General features: G+C 45.7%; 1 protein-coding gene across 1 annotated transcript in view; it reads right to left on the minus strand.

Moving 5' to 3' along the window:
• Positions 1-17,595, minus strand: part of LOC119445025 (protein rhomboid) — an 86,804-nt gene extending 69,209 nt beyond the window's left edge. Inside the window, exon 1 of the mRNA XM_049663895.1 lies at positions 16,464-17,595. Within this exon, the coding sequence (XP_049519852.1) occupies positions 16,464-16,799 (336 nt within the window). The 5' untranslated portion in view covers positions 16,800-17,595. The remainder of the gene's footprint in view (positions 1-16,463) is intronic.
• Positions 17,596-18,028: the final 433 nt, after the last annotated feature.

The following is an 18,028-nucleotide window of genomic DNA, read 5'->3' on the forward strand; positions in this document are numbered from 1 at the left end:
CTTGGTGCTCGTGACATCACAGCATCGACGTCTCAGGGTGCGCTTCGCATTAACTGCTGTTTCAATTTCGGCACATTTGTTGAGAACTGGGTAGTTGCATGGCGTTAAACTTGTGACCTGTACAGTGCATAAATATAAGCAGTTACACTGTCTTACACGTAGCATAGGATGACAACAAAGACAATTAATTGCACGCATCGCATTTTGTTGTGTAGCATTTCATGAACTGCTTCCCGAAACCATTGCTTCACATGCATTCCAACACGTGCGTTGAATGTGTTTTTTTTTTTTTTTTTTTGCAAGATCGCGCACCGCATGGTTACTAGAAATAATCCCCACGTCCTGAAACACTACGACGCAAATTTCTCTTCCCGGGACACATTTTCGCGGTTTGTTGATGTCGACCACCGGAAACGAGTTCCAAAGACTGCGCACCACGTGAAGTGCATAAATATATCGTTCCGAGGTCACAGCTGCGTTGGCTTGAATTGGATGTCAACATGACCCTTAAGCCTAAAAGAGCAGCCGATAGAATGCACACGGTGCCAAGTACAGTATAAAAGGGCGGCACATTACATTTGCGTTACAAGCCGGTGATTTTCGACGCGTACGCGCCGAAATAAACAAGGTTCCATGAGCGCGCGTGCCCCTTGAACACAAAATGCATATTGTGCGAACAGCAATGAGCGAGGTATTGACATAGGCATTTTCAAAAGTCACTGTTTAATACCAGACTTAATGCCCCCTTTTGTAGTGGCACCGCCTTGATGGACACAAACTCCACAGAAACATGTCCCAGCCATCCAGGAAGAGCTCCAGCACTCTTACGCAAAAACAGAATCTGCGATGTCATTGCACTGTCTATCGAATGATATATCCTTACGACGATGATAGATGGTACCGGTCACATTCAATGCTTTATTTTTTTTCTACGATTTGATACTTTCTTAAAGTTTACATGTGCAGTTCAAAAAAGCAGCCCATTCGATTTGCCCATTGATTTTTGATTTGTCATTGTGTTAAGGCGTAATGATGCCTGTATTTACAAGTGTAAGACACACTATGATATTTTTCAAGCTCTTCTATATCAGCGTAGGCCATATATGCCTTCTTATGACTAGCCCCTTTATTTCAATCGGATTATGTCTGCCGAAATTTACTTTTAACGAAATCTACTTTTAATCCACCAAACCCGTTCAACAATCGACATGAAATATGTCTAGGTGCCCATGCGCCATAAAATATTATGAATGATCATCAAAGCAACGCAATTATGAAATAGTTATCAGCATTTATCAGAATTTTTTTCACTGCATATTGGCATTTCGTCCTGTCATCCATAAAATAATCCAAAAAAGTGTCATTCTGCGCCTACACAGCAGAAAGAGCATCGTTGGTTCATGCGAAAAAGACAGTAATTAATCGGTGATTAAACTTGTGAAAAAAATTTCTCATGTAAGTTTGCATATGCACAGCAACAGGAAACACATAATTTAAAACACTGTCATTCCGGTTTTATGCAGGACAAAATGCGTCGTTGTATTTTCACACTGTTGTTCGACCAATCAGAGCAAATCACAAGAAAAATAGATCTTTATTAGCTGCGAAATATGAGAAGTTTAGCCACCCAAATAATCGGCAATTCCAAGAAATCTTAAGAAAGAAAATCAAAAGAAAAATTTAATAAAATTACAAAACTGCCAGCTGTGAAAACAAGTATATCATGAAATAACAAAACACTATAAAAACAAGTGGAAAGGTCGCGTAGGACATAAAGAGAAAAAAAAACGCTCGTAAAATACAAGAACAACACAAGCTTGAGCAGGTCATGTACGTGAACGCAGAGTAGATTAAAAACGCACATAAACTTCTGTTCGCAGAGAATGGATTCATTCACTGTGCACGAGAAAATACCGTAGAGCCTTAGGAGATAATCTCTGTTTGCTGCATGGGGCACGATCCACGGTCTGGCCTTTTCTGCACAGAGAAAAGGCGCCTATCTAAATCGTTCAGACAGCAACGGAAACCCGTCTGTTGCTTATCGCCGAAATACATCTTCCTCTCGAGCTTTAAATTTCTCCGCAAGCTTTCACTGCGCTTGTACTGCGCAAGATCTTTTTGTTCGCCTACCACAAAAGAAAAGAAACAATTATTTAAACACATGATGCAGTAACATTTACGTCGAGGAACAAAGTACATAAGAAAGAACGAGCACAAGAGAGTTTAAACAGTGTTAGTTTTCGACGAGGGGCTTTATAGCTGTATCATGCCGACATCTGTATGCGATAGTGTTGAATTCCACAGCTGCTAAGTTCAAGCGAAAAATATATTTTTTTTTAAATTCCGTATAGCCTCACTTACTTCTGTACAAAGCTCTTTTCACTGATAGAAGCAACAATGAGATTCAACAACTGCTCCAACTTTGGAGCTCTTCTCCTTCAGCTGGGCTAACAAAGACATTCATTAGCGACTAAGCTGTTAAGAGCGTCAGAATGCCACAATAAAGCATTTACTTTATGTTCGTTTTCTACGTAGCGTTATGTATACTACCTGGTTTCTATATTTCTCGTTCATGGCGAAAAAAACAAAATCAAAGTGTATAAAGCCATTCAACCGGGAATTATAGCCGTCGTCTAAAAACCTGGCTGCTGTTTCCGCCATTCGAAGGCTGGCTGGAAATACTGAAATACAAGCGAAAGTGTACCAACAGGCCGCAATGTGTAAACGTGCATAGTTTGCTGGTTTCGAATTCGATGTGCAAAAACTCCAAACTTTGGACATCGACTGTGACTGTGGTGCCCTGACTGCTCCGAATACCAGCCTGCTTTTCTGACATCCCGAGTCGCGCCCCGTGTGTGACGTGGCATCGCCCCGCAGGTAAACCAGAAAAATATAATCAGTACTGAGAATGCCAAAAATTGAATACAACATTATCACGCGTACATTGTGTTGCTATATTGAAGGCGGCCTTTTTTCACCGGATTGTCACTGATATTAATTTCTCGTTTGGTGCAAAGCGCTCATACTGGTCCCCAAATTCGTTTATGCTGTCGTGGATTCTTCAGTGAAATTGTGTTGTCTAGTCAAATAACCTAGCGCAATGCAAATGCTCCTGTGCATTCTAGAATGTCAGCGAGCTCGAGTGATTATTCTGGAATGTACTGTGATTCGTGTATAAATATAGCGGACGCACTTGACCCGTTGATCATATTTCTATGATTGGCGAATGTGCTTTCCGCTATAGTTGCCCACTGAGTGTCGCTTAAATTTCTGTAACATATAACAACTTAATTTCTTGACTCATCACTTGACAGTGCTTACTTTACCAACACTATAAACATGCCAGTATCAAATTTAAAAAGAAGTCTGGGAAGTCCTTCCTGGAGGGCTTTAATGTGCAAGTCACTGCCACCGATCCAATGAATGCGAATTCTATTTACGGAAGTTCGTATGTTTCTTAGCGTCCTTGTGCTCCTTTCTTTTCTGTGCCTTGCTCTACTAAGATGTTAAACTTGCCAAACGTCCATGCTGTTTAGCTGCCTTCGGCGTTCTTGAATATTTTACGTGGTTGAATATCATTATTTTTGCTTGCCTTGCGAAGAGGAGTAGCCGGCGCCACTAAAGGCGCTAACCTCTCCTTTTAATTCGTATCAATATAAAAAATGCACAGCCATATAAAATATCATTTATTTATTTCTAACTCCTTATGTTATCTTAATATTTGTGTTATTTTGTATCATGAATTCCCTCTCGTCTACGCCGTGATTAAGCGAACTCGGAGTGGTGGCTACAGGTGAAAAGAAGAATATACCTGCTTCTAGAAATCAAGACCTTGTGAATTTTGGCTCTCTTTCTCTTTCTCTGTAATATTTACTTGGGCGCTAATATTTATTTATTTATTTATTTATTTATTTATTTATTTATTTATTTATTTATTTATTTATTGCTATTTACATGCGAACCCGCTGCCGTGATGTCTGGCATATTCATAGTACCTATATACCTACAGAAATCTTTTGTTCGTATAATGTTCCTGTGTGGAGTTAATACTCAAAGGAACATTTACGAAATATGTGTATGTCTCTTTACAACTGCCGGTTATACCATTGTTGGAGAGAGGGATACTTCAAGTACAGTGTCGGCCAACTGAAACTTCTTCAATAATGGGGTTGTTGTGTTACTGCCAGCTCTCTTGGAAATGTTCCGACGTGGCAAAGTTTTGTGCAGATCACAATTCGTGCACCGAGTCTTTTTTTGCTTTTTTCTTTTAGCGGCATTTCTCAATTATTGTTATGTTGCTTTTATGTGCCTGGGTGACCTTATCCGCTTTTTGCAAGCGAATTTATGTGCTTCTAGGCCACTGAAAGGGGCCTATAGTTCCCTTAGTAGGGAACATCCAATATTATTGCAACTCTATAGCAGCGCGGTCGATAACCTGGGCAACAGGCGCGTTCCTTTCCACGAAGGTAGCGTCGAAGTCTTTACAGTGCAAACAAGATCATCGGTGGTCCGCTTAGCATAAAGCTCCGTCAACGCACGATTTCGATAGCCGCGACGAACGTAGGGGCAAAACCCGATCCGGAGATGCTGGCGAGTTACTCTGGGGTGTGGCTGCAACGTTCTGCTAGCTTCCACGCGCAAGAGCCATTTTACTTTCTTGTAACGGCTGGGCTGCGAAAGCAATGAACGTAGCGTTGGTCAATGCCATTTCGTCACCATGGTCGTTCTCATTCACGTATCGTCCTTGGGGCGAGTCGTAACACAATGAGATTCCCGGCGTGGAGTCTTGGTGAGCAGTCACCGCTGCCGTTCCGTGCTTAGTTAAAGGCCATGGATGTTTTTGTGTGTGTGTGTGTTTTTTTTGTGTGTGTGGCGGAATTGGCAGAGCATGGGATAAGTCTAGAACGCACAACCATCTTTACGTTGCCCGTGATCGGTCGGTGACAAAGCGCTGAGAAAATGTGGTATCATGCGGGTTCTTGGCTGCAGAGTGATTGACACGACGGTATCAAAGAACATGTCAATCTAGGATTAGATTCTTTCTTAATACAGACGCATAGAGAATACATTGGAGGCCGAAGCTACATTTAGCGCGAATCAAAGAAGTGATCGCGTGCATCATCTCCCTTCAGTAGACGAGAATCAACGCGCTAATTTTGCGCACAGCGATACAAGTCTCCGCGTTGTCAATCCCAGATGTACAGGCGACGAAGGGCAGGAGGTTAGAGAGGAAAGGCAGGGAGGTTAACCAGAAGCAAATATATGCTTTGCTACCCTGTGGGGGAAATGGCGTTAAAACGAAGGGAGCCGGAGCGAAAAAAAAAAAAAACAGAGAAAAAAACAGGAAGCACTATAGGCGTTCACTGACTCCGGTGGATCACAAAAAGCAAACAATACTATAAGAGCCTTCTGATAAGATGTGTAGAGTCACGTCCATGTTGGAGGACTGCCTCTTCCAACACAGGTCCGTCGTCGAGATTGTTGAGCACAGCGATAAGTGAGCGTATCAATGCACAATACTGCGGACACTTGCACAGAATACGACTTATGGTTTCCTCTTCGTCTGAGTGGTCACGGGCTGTGGTGTCGGCCATTTCTATGCGGTAGGCGTGGGCATTGGTGAACACCACGCCCAACCACAGTCTGCACAAAAGGGCCGCGTCTCTTCGGAGCAGTGCTGACGGTACCTGGATACTTCAGAGTTCGGCTTCAGGGAAAGTATTGGTATGTTGGGCCCGTTTCAATCGGATAGCGCACACTGGCGTGCAAATAAGCGAAGTTTTCTTGCAGCACCCGTCCTTGAAAATGGGGCTGACAAATACTGATCTTCTTCGTGGGCTAATCGAGCCGCTTCATCTGCAGGTTCATTAGCGATAATGCCACAATTACTCGGTAACGACTGAAAAAGGACGAGTGGCATATTACTTCTGCAATATCAAATGTCATTTGTTCATGTGGGCCATAAAGCAAAGCTACCAATAAACTCTGCAGTGCCGCCTTCTAGTCATAAAAAATTACAATGTCGGTAGTTGTTCGCCATCAATAAAACGCAGGGCGACACGAACGGTGGCAAGTTCTGCAGGTGTCGATGTTGTCCAGCGAGATGTTCTGAAATGGATGGGGGTGGCTTTCATTGGAATAACAATAGCTGCAGTTGAGCTGTTCGGCTGAACCAAGAGACACTCCGAATACTGTAGTGACTACTGCACCCAAAGGCTACACAGGGGTTCCTCAATGACCTTGTATGTACTGAAACCACGTAAATTTCTCGTAGACCAAGCTAAAACATCTTCAAATTGCTCTGCAGCATGCGATGACAACACATTCAAGCAGCGCCACACTGACTCGCACAAGCCAAAGGAGAGGAAAGGCTCGCGCCACGCCCTTTCCTTCTCGCCCGATGAAAATGTCTAAATAACTGCAGCATAGCGCTCACAGACGTTTCCCATCTCCTTTCGGCCAAAAACTTGAAAAGAGCAAAGATACCTGTGGACCGCGTCTTTATGTACGACAAATGAGGGCTACACCAGAGGTTGCTTTGAATGAAGAGAACTAAAAACTTGTGCGTCCTTGCATGCTGTATAGTTTGCCTATTGATTAATATAATGTAACCTGTCGTGGGCTTTCGCGTATATGGCACAAGTGCATATTTCTCAGATGATATTCGAGCCCTTGATTACGAAGATAGTCATGTCTGAGTCGGCGCTTTCTGGAGCCTTGCATGCCCCTTCAGGTGTGGTACACTGGACGCCCAAATGCAGAAGTCATCAGCGTGATTGATAAGTCGACAGTGCCTTGAAGCTGATAAGGTAGACCACCCAGCGTTAAATTAAACAGCGTAGTGCTGAGTACATCGCCTTGAGGGACACCGCGGCAGGTATAATGCTCAGTAGTATGGCCTCGGTTTCTAACAAAGAAATATACCCGAGGGGCATAACTGTATATCTAGCGAAGCATCCGACCACTCACGCCTACCGCTTCCAGAGTGTCGAGGATTGCTTCGTGTGTGACGTTGTGGTACGCTCCTTTGATGTAGATGATAAAGCAGCGAAGAGACGCTTACAGCCTTTTTGGTGCTCTACGTACATTTCCAGGTTGATGATGTCATAAATTGAGGAACGGCCACACCGGAAACGTGCCATGGTGTGTGGGTGGACATTGTGATATTCAAGATACCACTCAATCCAGCCGCGCAAGGATCATCCTTTCCATCACCTTGGCCACATAGCTGTCCAGTGCGATCGGGCGGTATGATGAAAGTTCAAAGGGGGACTTGCCAGTCTTGAGAAGTGTAACTAGACGACTAGTCTTCCAACCTATAGGGGAACCAGACCATCTCACCAAGATTCATTGTAGGGATCAAGTAAGAAACCTTGCACCTGTTAATCAAGATAGCGCAGGACTCTGTATGAAATTTCGTGAGGTCCCGTCGATGATGTACGCCTGCGCAAAAGCAAGTGCCGCCTTAAATTCGTGGATGGAAAATGGCAGGCCCATGCGCAGAGCACGTGTTGGCGGAGGGCTGATGGAAGCTGGTAGATTAGTGGAAGCTGTCACTTGGCTGGGTAATTCCGCGCCCACATCTTCTGCCACAGCAATATCTAGTTGTTAGAAGAGAGCCTTGAATGGGGGCCGTTGAACGAGGGACATGTGGAAGCTTCGTACCGTCCTCCATAAGTGGGATGAGGCTTACGGGGGTCTAGCAACTCGCAGAAGGTGGTCCAATGCTGTGACTCGACCTTGTCCAAATGTTTTTCTGCATTCTTTTATAAACGTCTGACTGTTCTTAGGTCCTCGGTTGATTTCATATGTCGGTACTTTCGTTTACCACGACATCGGACTGCTCGAAGGCACTATAATTCTAAATAAAATTACACGAATTAAGAAGAGCACGTAAGTGTACTCGTGGAGTCGCCTACTGTAGCTCGTCACTGTTTCGTGCAGGTTCTTAGATAAAGTTCCTTGAAACGAGTCTTCCAAGACAAGCTGGAATTTAGGCCAGTCAACTCGTTAAATTGTGCCACATGAACTTCGAGATGTCAATCCTCTGATCTTGACATACATAGGGATATGATCACTGTCATGTGTTTCAATGCCCGTGAACCATCCCAAGCTCCTGACCAGTCTTCACGACAAGAAAGTTAATAAAGGCATCCGCTGTATGTTGAAGCACGCAAAAAACGTTGGGAATACCATCATTGAAAAACCAACTCTGTTATCATAGGTGAACAATACTAAGCTTCTGCCTTTCGCGTTAATCTTTGAACTTCCCTAGTCTGAATAGTGCTCGTTGAAACCACCGGTATTAAATCGTGGGCCAGGAGATTATCAGAATACGTCTTGTAGTCTTTTGTATTCAAATCGATTTGATGCAGATAAGTACGTCCCCAAGACAATAATTGTAAGTCTGTTTTTCTTTTCTATTAGGCATATGTAATAATTATCGTCATGAGGAGGCAGAGGCTGAAGAGTGTGAGGTCACAATGAAACACTAAAACATTGCTATTTTCATCGATGGTTGATGACGTAAAAAATGCTTCATGGTCTAATCACCTGATTAAGTTCGACAGGTTCCGTTCGGAGACGACAATATTAGAGAATGTATTGGTCTACGCAAACCGGCGGAAATGCACTATGCTCGATCTGAGTGCCCGGGTGGTCCACTGAAATACTGCGGCTCTTCGGACCTCCTCCCGGAAATATAGTTGCTGGTGAGGCATGGTCCTACTCAAGTGTGGCTAGCACCGGACGTATTGTGTACAGTACACATAGTGCACGCGGCCAAAAACAACGAAGGAGTCCAGATCTATTTTAGGTGTTTTCTTCCCCATCCGAATATCCATATATCGGCGTCCCATGCCCCTGAAGAGTACTTCATCGATTCCACCCACAGAATAACGCACAAGTTAGAGCTTAGTTGAGAAGATCGAAGGAGAGATTGAGACTGATGCGTCCGCGATATCCTGCACGCATATAGAAACACGCACAAGCCCAGACTAACGCGTATTGAGAGTTGTTTACAATTTTAGATTCACCGCTGAGTCTATCAGACAAGACGGAACACGGTCTTCATTCCAGGCGACGTGCTGCCGAGAGTCACTGTTGCGCTGAAAACGTCGCTCATTTTAAAACATGTTCGAGTAAATAGATGGAGGAGACGGATAAAAAAAGGAAGAAGAAAAAAGAAACGTGAGGCCTGTTTTCGGAGTGCACAGGTCTGAGCTACCTCACAATTAACTCAACTCTGTACGTGCGTGGGACATGTCCTTGCCGGAATTACAGCTGGAACGCATGCACGAACGTTCCGGCTCGCCTAATTCTCCGTTGTTCTACGTGCGCGAAAACATGCGCGCCAACAGCCAAAGTTCTCCGCTCCCGAGGCAACTTTTTTTTTCTACGATCTATGGCCACCACACTTTGATATATGAGCTCTTTTGGAATGCTCCGCTAAGCGTTCCCTGAACTGTTATCTAGGCCGCAAGCAAGGCGGTTATAAATGGGAACAGGATAGCAGGCCGCTCTCTATCTTTTGTCCGCGCTGTACCGCTTACGCGGCGGAAGTTTGCGCAGATAATAAATGCGTGCCAGATAGCGTCTTATCAGTTCTTTCCGAAAGTGAACCAGACGCGAGGTGGTAGCTTGCAGTGGAAAGAAAGGTGAATATAGCTTGAGGAGTGGTAGCTACTGAGAAAAGAGAGAAGCTCGCGTTCTCAAAGTATTTTCCGAGCTCTGCAGAGGGACAAATGAGTGACGTGTTCAATTTCATAATGTGAGGAGGCATTTTGTTTTCTGCAAGGAAAGTATCAGAAAAGTGATAATGGCCGTATATTTAATTAATATCATTGCAGTGGTGTCGATATCATTCACTTTAAGCACCTAGAAACGGCGTCATTGCAGAACCCCAGAACAGTTATATTGTTTTGGTTATCAGAAATTTGTACTCCTTTTAATCATTCTCAAAAAAATATTCACATAATAAATGAAGGACGACGCATACATAAACGCGCTTCTTCTACCAGGTGATGATGTCCTGTATCTTTAATGATACTACTTAGTTGAAAGTTCAGCGGCTCGCTTACAGGGCGCACATTTTAACACACGCCTGTTGTTTGTCTAACATTCTCAGCGTGACTGGTTCCCGATATTTTCATACAATAAGGGCAATAAGGGCAATAAGGGCAGTCAACATTATCGGCCTGAGTACGCAGAACCTGGCCTAATGGACGTAAGAGTTTCCTGGCGGGGCTTGTCATAGGCATATAAATTAACTTTATTATCGTAACATACACAAGCACTCAGCTATAGGAGTGGAGTTGCATCGTCATAGCTTATCACCCATTCTTTTGCTCATCCACATTGCTAAAAACTAGTTTGTTTTTTTTTCTTCTAAACAAGTGGGAAAGTAGGCCCTATCAGTTATTGAGAAACAAGCGCGCGATGTAACGACTAATGACGACAGCTATTAATGTAAATTTGACTGCCCGTGTTAATTGAAAAATGAAGCTTCGATGGACACTGGAACACTAATATGCTTCCTTTATACGGGGTCGGCCCCCTGCATAGTGACCCGGAATCCCCACCCCTATACTCTCCTCTCATGCTGTTGGACGGAATCGTGGATGACTCCACTTTTCCATATCAGAAAGACCTTGCCATTGATATGCTTGCTTCGACTGTAACCTTTTTCTCGAATTTACGTACACGATGCTACGTAGACGGTGACCCGAAAAAACCGTCCAATTTGACAGCATAATTAGGGGAATAAATGCGGCGTTCCATGTCAGAAAAACCACTCGTGCATTCGATGACTGTTGTTCGCACTGACATGAAAAATGATTCGCGGACGTAGACGTATAGTCTTTGCTTTGTTCTTCTAAAATTATAGTGCTACTTGCAAATAGCATGCTTCGGCGAATGGCGTCCGTGCAGCTCTCTCTTTACGTTCAAGCACTTCCTGCATACGCAGCCATCTACATAGAGTTCATTTGCCCAATAGCACATTAAGCATTTCCCAAGGAGTACGTTAAGTTGTTTCTGAATAGCGCGATAATGACTCTGCTGCTACTGGTAACGTTTAATTAACAGGCCGTATGAACGGCGGACCTCGCGACACAGAATGGTTCAGCGCACGGCGAAAAGCTCCATCGCAAAAAAAAAAGAAGTTTCATTTAAGCAGCATTGACATGTAATAAACTTTGTTGTGTGTTAACTGCCTTTTCGATGGGATTAAATCAGTGGCGAAATGACTGCCGCTTTACTGTTTATTTGCCGAACGCCGTGGGGCCATAGCTTCAGAATACGCACAGGAGGTCGATTTACCGCTCGAGCGTCGACTGACCAAGGGAGCCGGCCTACATGCAAGCGCTTGCATGTAGGCTCTCTAGACTGGCCGGCTGGTCAGCGCCTTCTAACGACACAACCCGACGGGATCAGCAAGACCTTGCTGATCTCTTGCTGATTTCTCTTGCTCTTGTTAATCTCGTCGCTTCACGCCGTTTGAAGGCGCTGACCAGCCGGGCTGTTTTAGGGCAGTTGACGATCGCGCGTTCTGTTAAGGAATCGGCCGACTGCAAATCAACAGTTACGTATCACGTGCGTTGTTGTTGCTGTTTAAAAACACGTAAATTTATCTCCTCATTATGGTAAATACTGCACTTGCACAGATCACGACTGTTCATCTCATAATCACGAGTACATCTGAGTATCCGAACATCATACTATAATTAATGGGGAAACTTCAAACAACCCGCTTGCCCTTTTCCCAGCTTTGTAAACTTAATTCAATGCACTTATTATTAGCGAATTTCGGTGGTCGGTCTAGCGCAACCTTTTTTTCTGATCAATGGACGAGACTTCACGTTTATTTGTTGGCTAGGAGCAAGTTCGCATGTTCTTGAAGTTGCTGAAAGGAAATCTGCACAACTTGAAACTGTTTCTAAACTGTCAGCTGTTAGGGCTAACCGATCGAATGAGCATGCATTCGCAAGCGCAGGAAGAAACAGAAGAAACATTCTTCCCCCAACGAGCATCAAACACCGCTTTCATCCTCCTTTCATCCTGCCGACGTTTCACAGTGTGCATCCTCCTGAACTGGTGTTCGTATTTCGGCAGAGCTTGATGTCAACGGTGTAGTGGATAAACACAAATATTTGCGTGACATTATAATAGTTGTCGCATGTCCGGTGCACAAACGTTGGATGACATTATAACTCGCATATAGGATGAAAATAAAGACATCTGTACGCATCGCATTTAGCTGTGTAGCACTTAACCGCTTCACAGAATACATTCCAACTTGTGGGTTGGGATCTCCGGCACTTTTTTTCTCCTTTCTTCTTTTTTCTCGATTTGTCAACGCAGCGCGGTTTGTTGTTAATAAACTACACACTGATGGGAAGGTAGGCTACAATAGAGAAGGCTATCCCAATGCACAGTTGAGAAATTTTAACTACTTATTTACCCATAAATACGCACACGCAGGGCATTGTACCACACGTCAATCTCATAGCTTTTCCCGCCTTTGTGTGTATTTCGACCAAGGCCCGTTGCGGCACAAACCTCTGACTTTTTTTCAACTTCTTAAAAAAAGGCCGTTCATAGCAGATTTAACCCACTTGCTATGCACCTTCATAGCACCTACTTTTCTCTCCTTGTCATCATCATCTTGCCATTTTTCACTCTGTCTTTGTTGCTTTTCCCCCTTAGCCAATGAACGAGCAGCTGGCTAGCACACAGGGAAGTATACTCGTCGATCTCTCAGCTCTTCTATTGTAATAAATCTCCCTCTCCCTTTACTGGAAAAATATAAGGTAATTTTGCATTCCATAGGGATCACCACACATCGAACAAACTGCGCGAAGGCTGCAGAGAACCTAAATGAACACGCGCATCGATTCATTGTGCGTTAGTGAGTCTGCCACCCAGCTTCGGCACATTTACTCGCCCACGTGGAACGAAAGCTTAACGGGACACTCAGCCGGAGATCTGGCCTCGCCTAGTGCACATCCTTCATGTATGCAAAGAGCCACGTCACGCAGAACATTGCCGCCATCTTCATTACCATCTGTTGTCCATATAGAACGGTAATGCGGTCCAAGCATCAGAAGAAATAAATGTTTTCTGTCTCTCGCATTAGAAATTATCACGCAGACGCAGATGTCTGCTGTCATAACCGATCAAGCACATACGACATGTACATACTTGGGCCATGGACTACTGCATCCTGTGCGCCCCGTGGTATGCAGGGGCTTTGAACTTTATTCTAGAACAAGATAATTTATCTATGTTTTGTGTATCATGTGTGTTATGTGTCTGTCACGTCCTGCGCCTGTCATTTCACTTATCATCGCATTTCTTGGAGTATCACTTATCGCATTTTCCATGCTAGGCCGCGTCGCCAAGCAAACCTCTCGATATTTGATTAAACGACCCCTCTCTCTCTCATAGCCAATCGGCTGCCTAAAGAGTCGTATGTTAACTTCTGGTGCGCTAAACTTCACATGTAACTACTAGCATAATCGAATAAGTCGAGAACGACTGAAAGGCGCATGCTTGTGTTTCCAGGAGGCGTTTGTAAGAGGGACCTGCCTAATTCAGGTTCCAAAGCGTACAATACGGGCTACTACAAGCTACAAGCTTATAAATCAGCTCAGAGGAATTGCACAATGCACTCCCTTGTGTTTAGGCGTAACACGTTGTTTTAACATTTCTTCCCTATTCGCGTTTCAATTATTACTGATTATACAAAGTAGCTTTATTCTATATGCCATAATATTGTTATATATTTATTATATTATGCTAAATGCATGGACCCGCACACATTCCGCTCAGTTTCGTTTTGTAAAAGAGCAGCAGCATGCAAGTGTGCTGAATATTTTCATCCCACTAGCGGCTTCAATACTGAAATCTAGACTGCGTGCCCAGGTTTACGCAGCCGCGAAGCGTTTTCTTTCTTTTTTTTTTTTTCAGAGGTCCCGTGCAGTGCACGCGCACGCGAGCAATTATGCGCCCGGCATCCCGGCAATTGACGCCACGAGATGGCGCGCGCACTCGACGATCCTGTCGAGTGCGCCAGTCGAAGAAGGCAGAATGCGCCCCGCGCGCGCGTATCATCCGATAAAAATAACAAGACTCAAGAGCGAGTGCCGGCGGTGGTCGGCGGCCGCTGGCGCGAGGGGAAGGGAAGGCAGCGGAAAGTAGCTAGCGTGCCGCCGCCGCTGCCGTCGCGGAATCGCGCGAACCTGCCGTTCGCTCACCGCGACGACGACGACGCGCCGGAGACTGACGTCACGGCGCAACGTCACCGCCACGCGTCACGTGGTCGCGCGTCGTCGCTCTCGGCGGCGGCGTTTCCGTCGGGGCGCGCACTCAGCGGCGCGCGAAGAGAACGCCTTTACGGAAACGGCGCGGTGGTTGGTTGGTTCGTTGGTTGGTGGTGGTTCGCTCTTGTTGGGAGCGCAAGCCGAACGACGATGCTCCCCGGTGATCGCGCGTTCTGCGCTGCATCAGTGTCATCGCGTCGTGTGATTTAGTGCCAGTTCCTCCCCAAAAGAAACTTTCGAAGCCGCTCCCGAGTGATCCTGACGTGTCTGTGTGTGTGTGTTTGAGCGTGGGCGTGTGTGCGCGCGCGCATCTTTTTTTTTTTTTTTTCTGTGAGTGGCCTCACTCCGCCGTCGGGGCGAGGGAGGATGTTTTTGGGATAACCGCTCCTTCCGCTCCATCCGCCTGTTGCCAACTTCTGGATTCTCTCCTCCTGTGGCGTTTACATTCGCATTCGGCCGGATCGTCGCTCTCTGGAAGATCGCAGTTTCTGCGGCGTGCGTGACAGTCCTTTCGACGAGCACGTGTGACGCTACTTCGCTGCACTCGTCTGGGTGTCAACACGCGCCGGCAGGGCTTTCCTGGTGCGCCACGGTTCGTGCTCCTTTTTTGGATTTGATATTTTTTTTTCCTTACTGACTGCGTCGTCTCCGGATATATGGATCATCGAAAGCGGGACGGCGCCCCCGTAATTTCAGGTATGTTATCTGGGTTTCTTTACAGATAGCTTGCGACATCGCCGGTTACGTTTCTATTTTTGTTTTTCGTTCGGCAGCAGACACGACGCGCATATCTACGCGGTCCTCCGCTTTACTATATGTTTCTTCGAAGCTTTACAGGCTTACTGGTTATTGACAATCGTTTCGCAACTGGCTATAAAGTAGTACGAAATCGACCGTGCGAAACAGAAATTAGGGTTATTACAAAAGAAAGGTGGAGAAAATATCTGACGTTATTTGATGGCACAAAACTGTCTCCCTTTTCTTTTGTTTCTTACCCGCCGCCATTGCTAAGTGGCCATGGCGTGCTGCTGCAGAACACGAGGTCGTGGGTTCAATCCCCAGCCGTCGCAGTCGCATTCCGACAGGAGCGCAATGCGAAAACTCTCGCGTAGTTAGATTTAGGTGCGCATGGTCAAATTTCGTTTCCGTCCAGTAATAAATAGTCCATTAACGCGAACTGAACTTGATCCACGCACAGAAAGACGAAACAGGATTGATTGTAGTCGAGAACTGTGGCGTAACCTGCAATCATACACGAATTTAGAACACACGTGCTTTTTTTTTGGAACATTTCTGCCGCTTTTTGAGCTTTTACCAGAAACGTGCATTGGTTTCCTCCCCGTTTGTTTGAAAGAAAAAGCGAACGCGAGCAGCAAACTTGACGCCGTTCAAGGTGTCGTTTGCGAGCTGCGGTCACAGATCGGCGCGACAAAACAACATGCGGCGTCAAATCGCAGTCCGAGTAGCGCGGCGAAGTTGCTTCTGCTCAGACGACCTTCAGGAAACATGCCTCGTCCGACCTTGAGAAGCGTCTCGTTTAAGAAGAGGATAGCCACGTTATTTTCTGTTTGTTCCTCATCCACTTTTCCGCATTAACGACGATTGGCTGTCTTCTCCGCACGTGCAGGCAGACCTCTCCAACCAGAGCTCACATTTCGTCGCTTGCACTCTAAGCGATGAATGTGCGAGAGCGTCCAACAATTCTTCCACACACACACACACACACACACACACACACACACACACACACACACACACACACACACACACACACACACACACACACACATATATATATATATATATATATATATATATATGTGTGTGTGTATATATTACGCGATAAAGGCAGCGTTCGAGACTAGCGATAAAGGCTATACATAACGAAAGCGGAACGCAATATTTCCACTATCGCGCCGCAGTAGCCTTTTCTATACAAAGGCACAATTGTTTTCTCGGCCATAAAGTGATATGCATGGGTCAAGCTAGGACTAGTTGTAACAAGTTCCTGTAATGAAATTGCCTCGGCAGATATACTGCAATAGAGCGAAAAAAGAGAGAGAGAGAGAGAGAATTGTACATCCATCTGAAAGAATTGACACTCGCGGATACCTCAGGATCTTATAGCTATACACTGTGCACTTTCAAACTCCACGACTCAGCAGGCCGCAGTGTCAGGCTCTCGATCCACGTGGTGTCGTTCGCTCCTGCAGGAGTGCGAGTTGGCTGCGAACATCTCTCCGTCGCTGCATGCTCTCTCCACGCGATTGTGACAAAGCGCGCATCAGCTGCTAAAGTGCGTACTCGCTCAGTGAGAGCTTCATTTTTACGGCTTATACACAATCGACTGACCTCACTTCGTATGGCATGACATGTTAAAGAGGCGGCAAAGCATTGCGCCAGTAGGGCCCAGGGAGTGCCATCGCTGCTGTCGACGTAATCCTCGACGCAATATACCAGTGCCTCCCTCGCCTTCATGCCCGAAGCATTTTTTTTTTATCCGCCGCTGCGGCCCCAGGAGCTACTTCGTTCGACCACTGAGCACGAGGTCGCACGTTCTATTACAAGTCGCGGCGGCCGCATTACGTTCGAGGAGAAATACAGAACACGCAAGCCTCCTTATGCGTAAGTGTTTACATCAAAGAAAGAACCCCAGGCGTTTATAAAAAAATCCCAGGCGGTCAAAATAATCCTCAAGCTCTCACTATACGGCCTCCCTCATAAACAATTGCGCTGCAGTTTGGGGAAGTTAAAAACAAAACAAAAAACGCAATTCGTAATTCGTGTATGATCTCTTCCGCTCAAGAAGGCATTCGAAAATAACTTCGTGCCGAAAAGCGTTAGATAAATTTTCTCGCGAATGTCATTCGCGAATGCCGACTTTTGTGACTGCTGTCGCCTTCATTTTTCACGAAGGGCTATAATTCGTCGCAGTTTCGTGCTCAGTGTGTTCGTGAAAGGTCGACGTGGTGTGAATTAAGATAGACGCGCTCTATGTATGATCTCCTTCCGCCAATAACTTCGTGCAGGAAAACATTCGACTAATTTCCCGCGGATATCATTCGCGAATGCCGATCTTGTGACCCGCCGTCGCCTTCATTTAACCAAAGGCTATAATAATTCGCCGTAGGTTCGTGCTTACTATACTGCGTTCGTGAGAGGTCGACGCGCTCCGTGTCGACCTTGCAGATTCGCCGACCGACCGACTGCGCGCGCTTCACGCAGCGTTCACGCTTAAGCGGGTCACGGACACGATCAACGAACGGCCTAACACCTTTCCGCCAGCCGACTCAGAGGGAGGGAGGGAGGGAGGGGGGGGTTGTTGGTGGACTCACTTAGCGGATACTCCTTTCGGAGCGCGGCAAAAAATCGATTCTCGTGGGCTCCTTTGCGCAGCGCTCGCTCGAGACCAGGTGGAACCGATGTCGCATTGACCTTTGCAGTGTTTGTTATAGTTGCAATATTGCCTGCTTGGCGCGCCGTCTGTGGGTGACGGGAGTGCGCAAGGATTTTTATGCGTTTCGATGAGTCGTACATTTTTGGAGGCAGCGCGCTTTTCTGGAATATGTCGTCTTACTTTCGTCTATCGTCAGAGTGTTCAGATGCGAGAAGACCAAAAATGCGCATATGGCTGTCTTAGAAAAAAAAAAGAAGACGAAATTGGCGCCAGTGTGTCGGAGAAGTGAAACGTTGGTTCGGACTATATA

The sequence above is a fragment of the Dermacentor silvarum genome, chromosome 3, assembly GCF_013339745.2.
Source record: "Dermacentor silvarum isolate Dsil-2018 chromosome 3, BIME_Dsil_1.4, whole genome shotgun sequence".
Lineage (NCBI taxonomy): Eukaryota > Metazoa > Arthropoda > Arachnida > Ixodida > Ixodidae > Dermacentor > Dermacentor silvarum.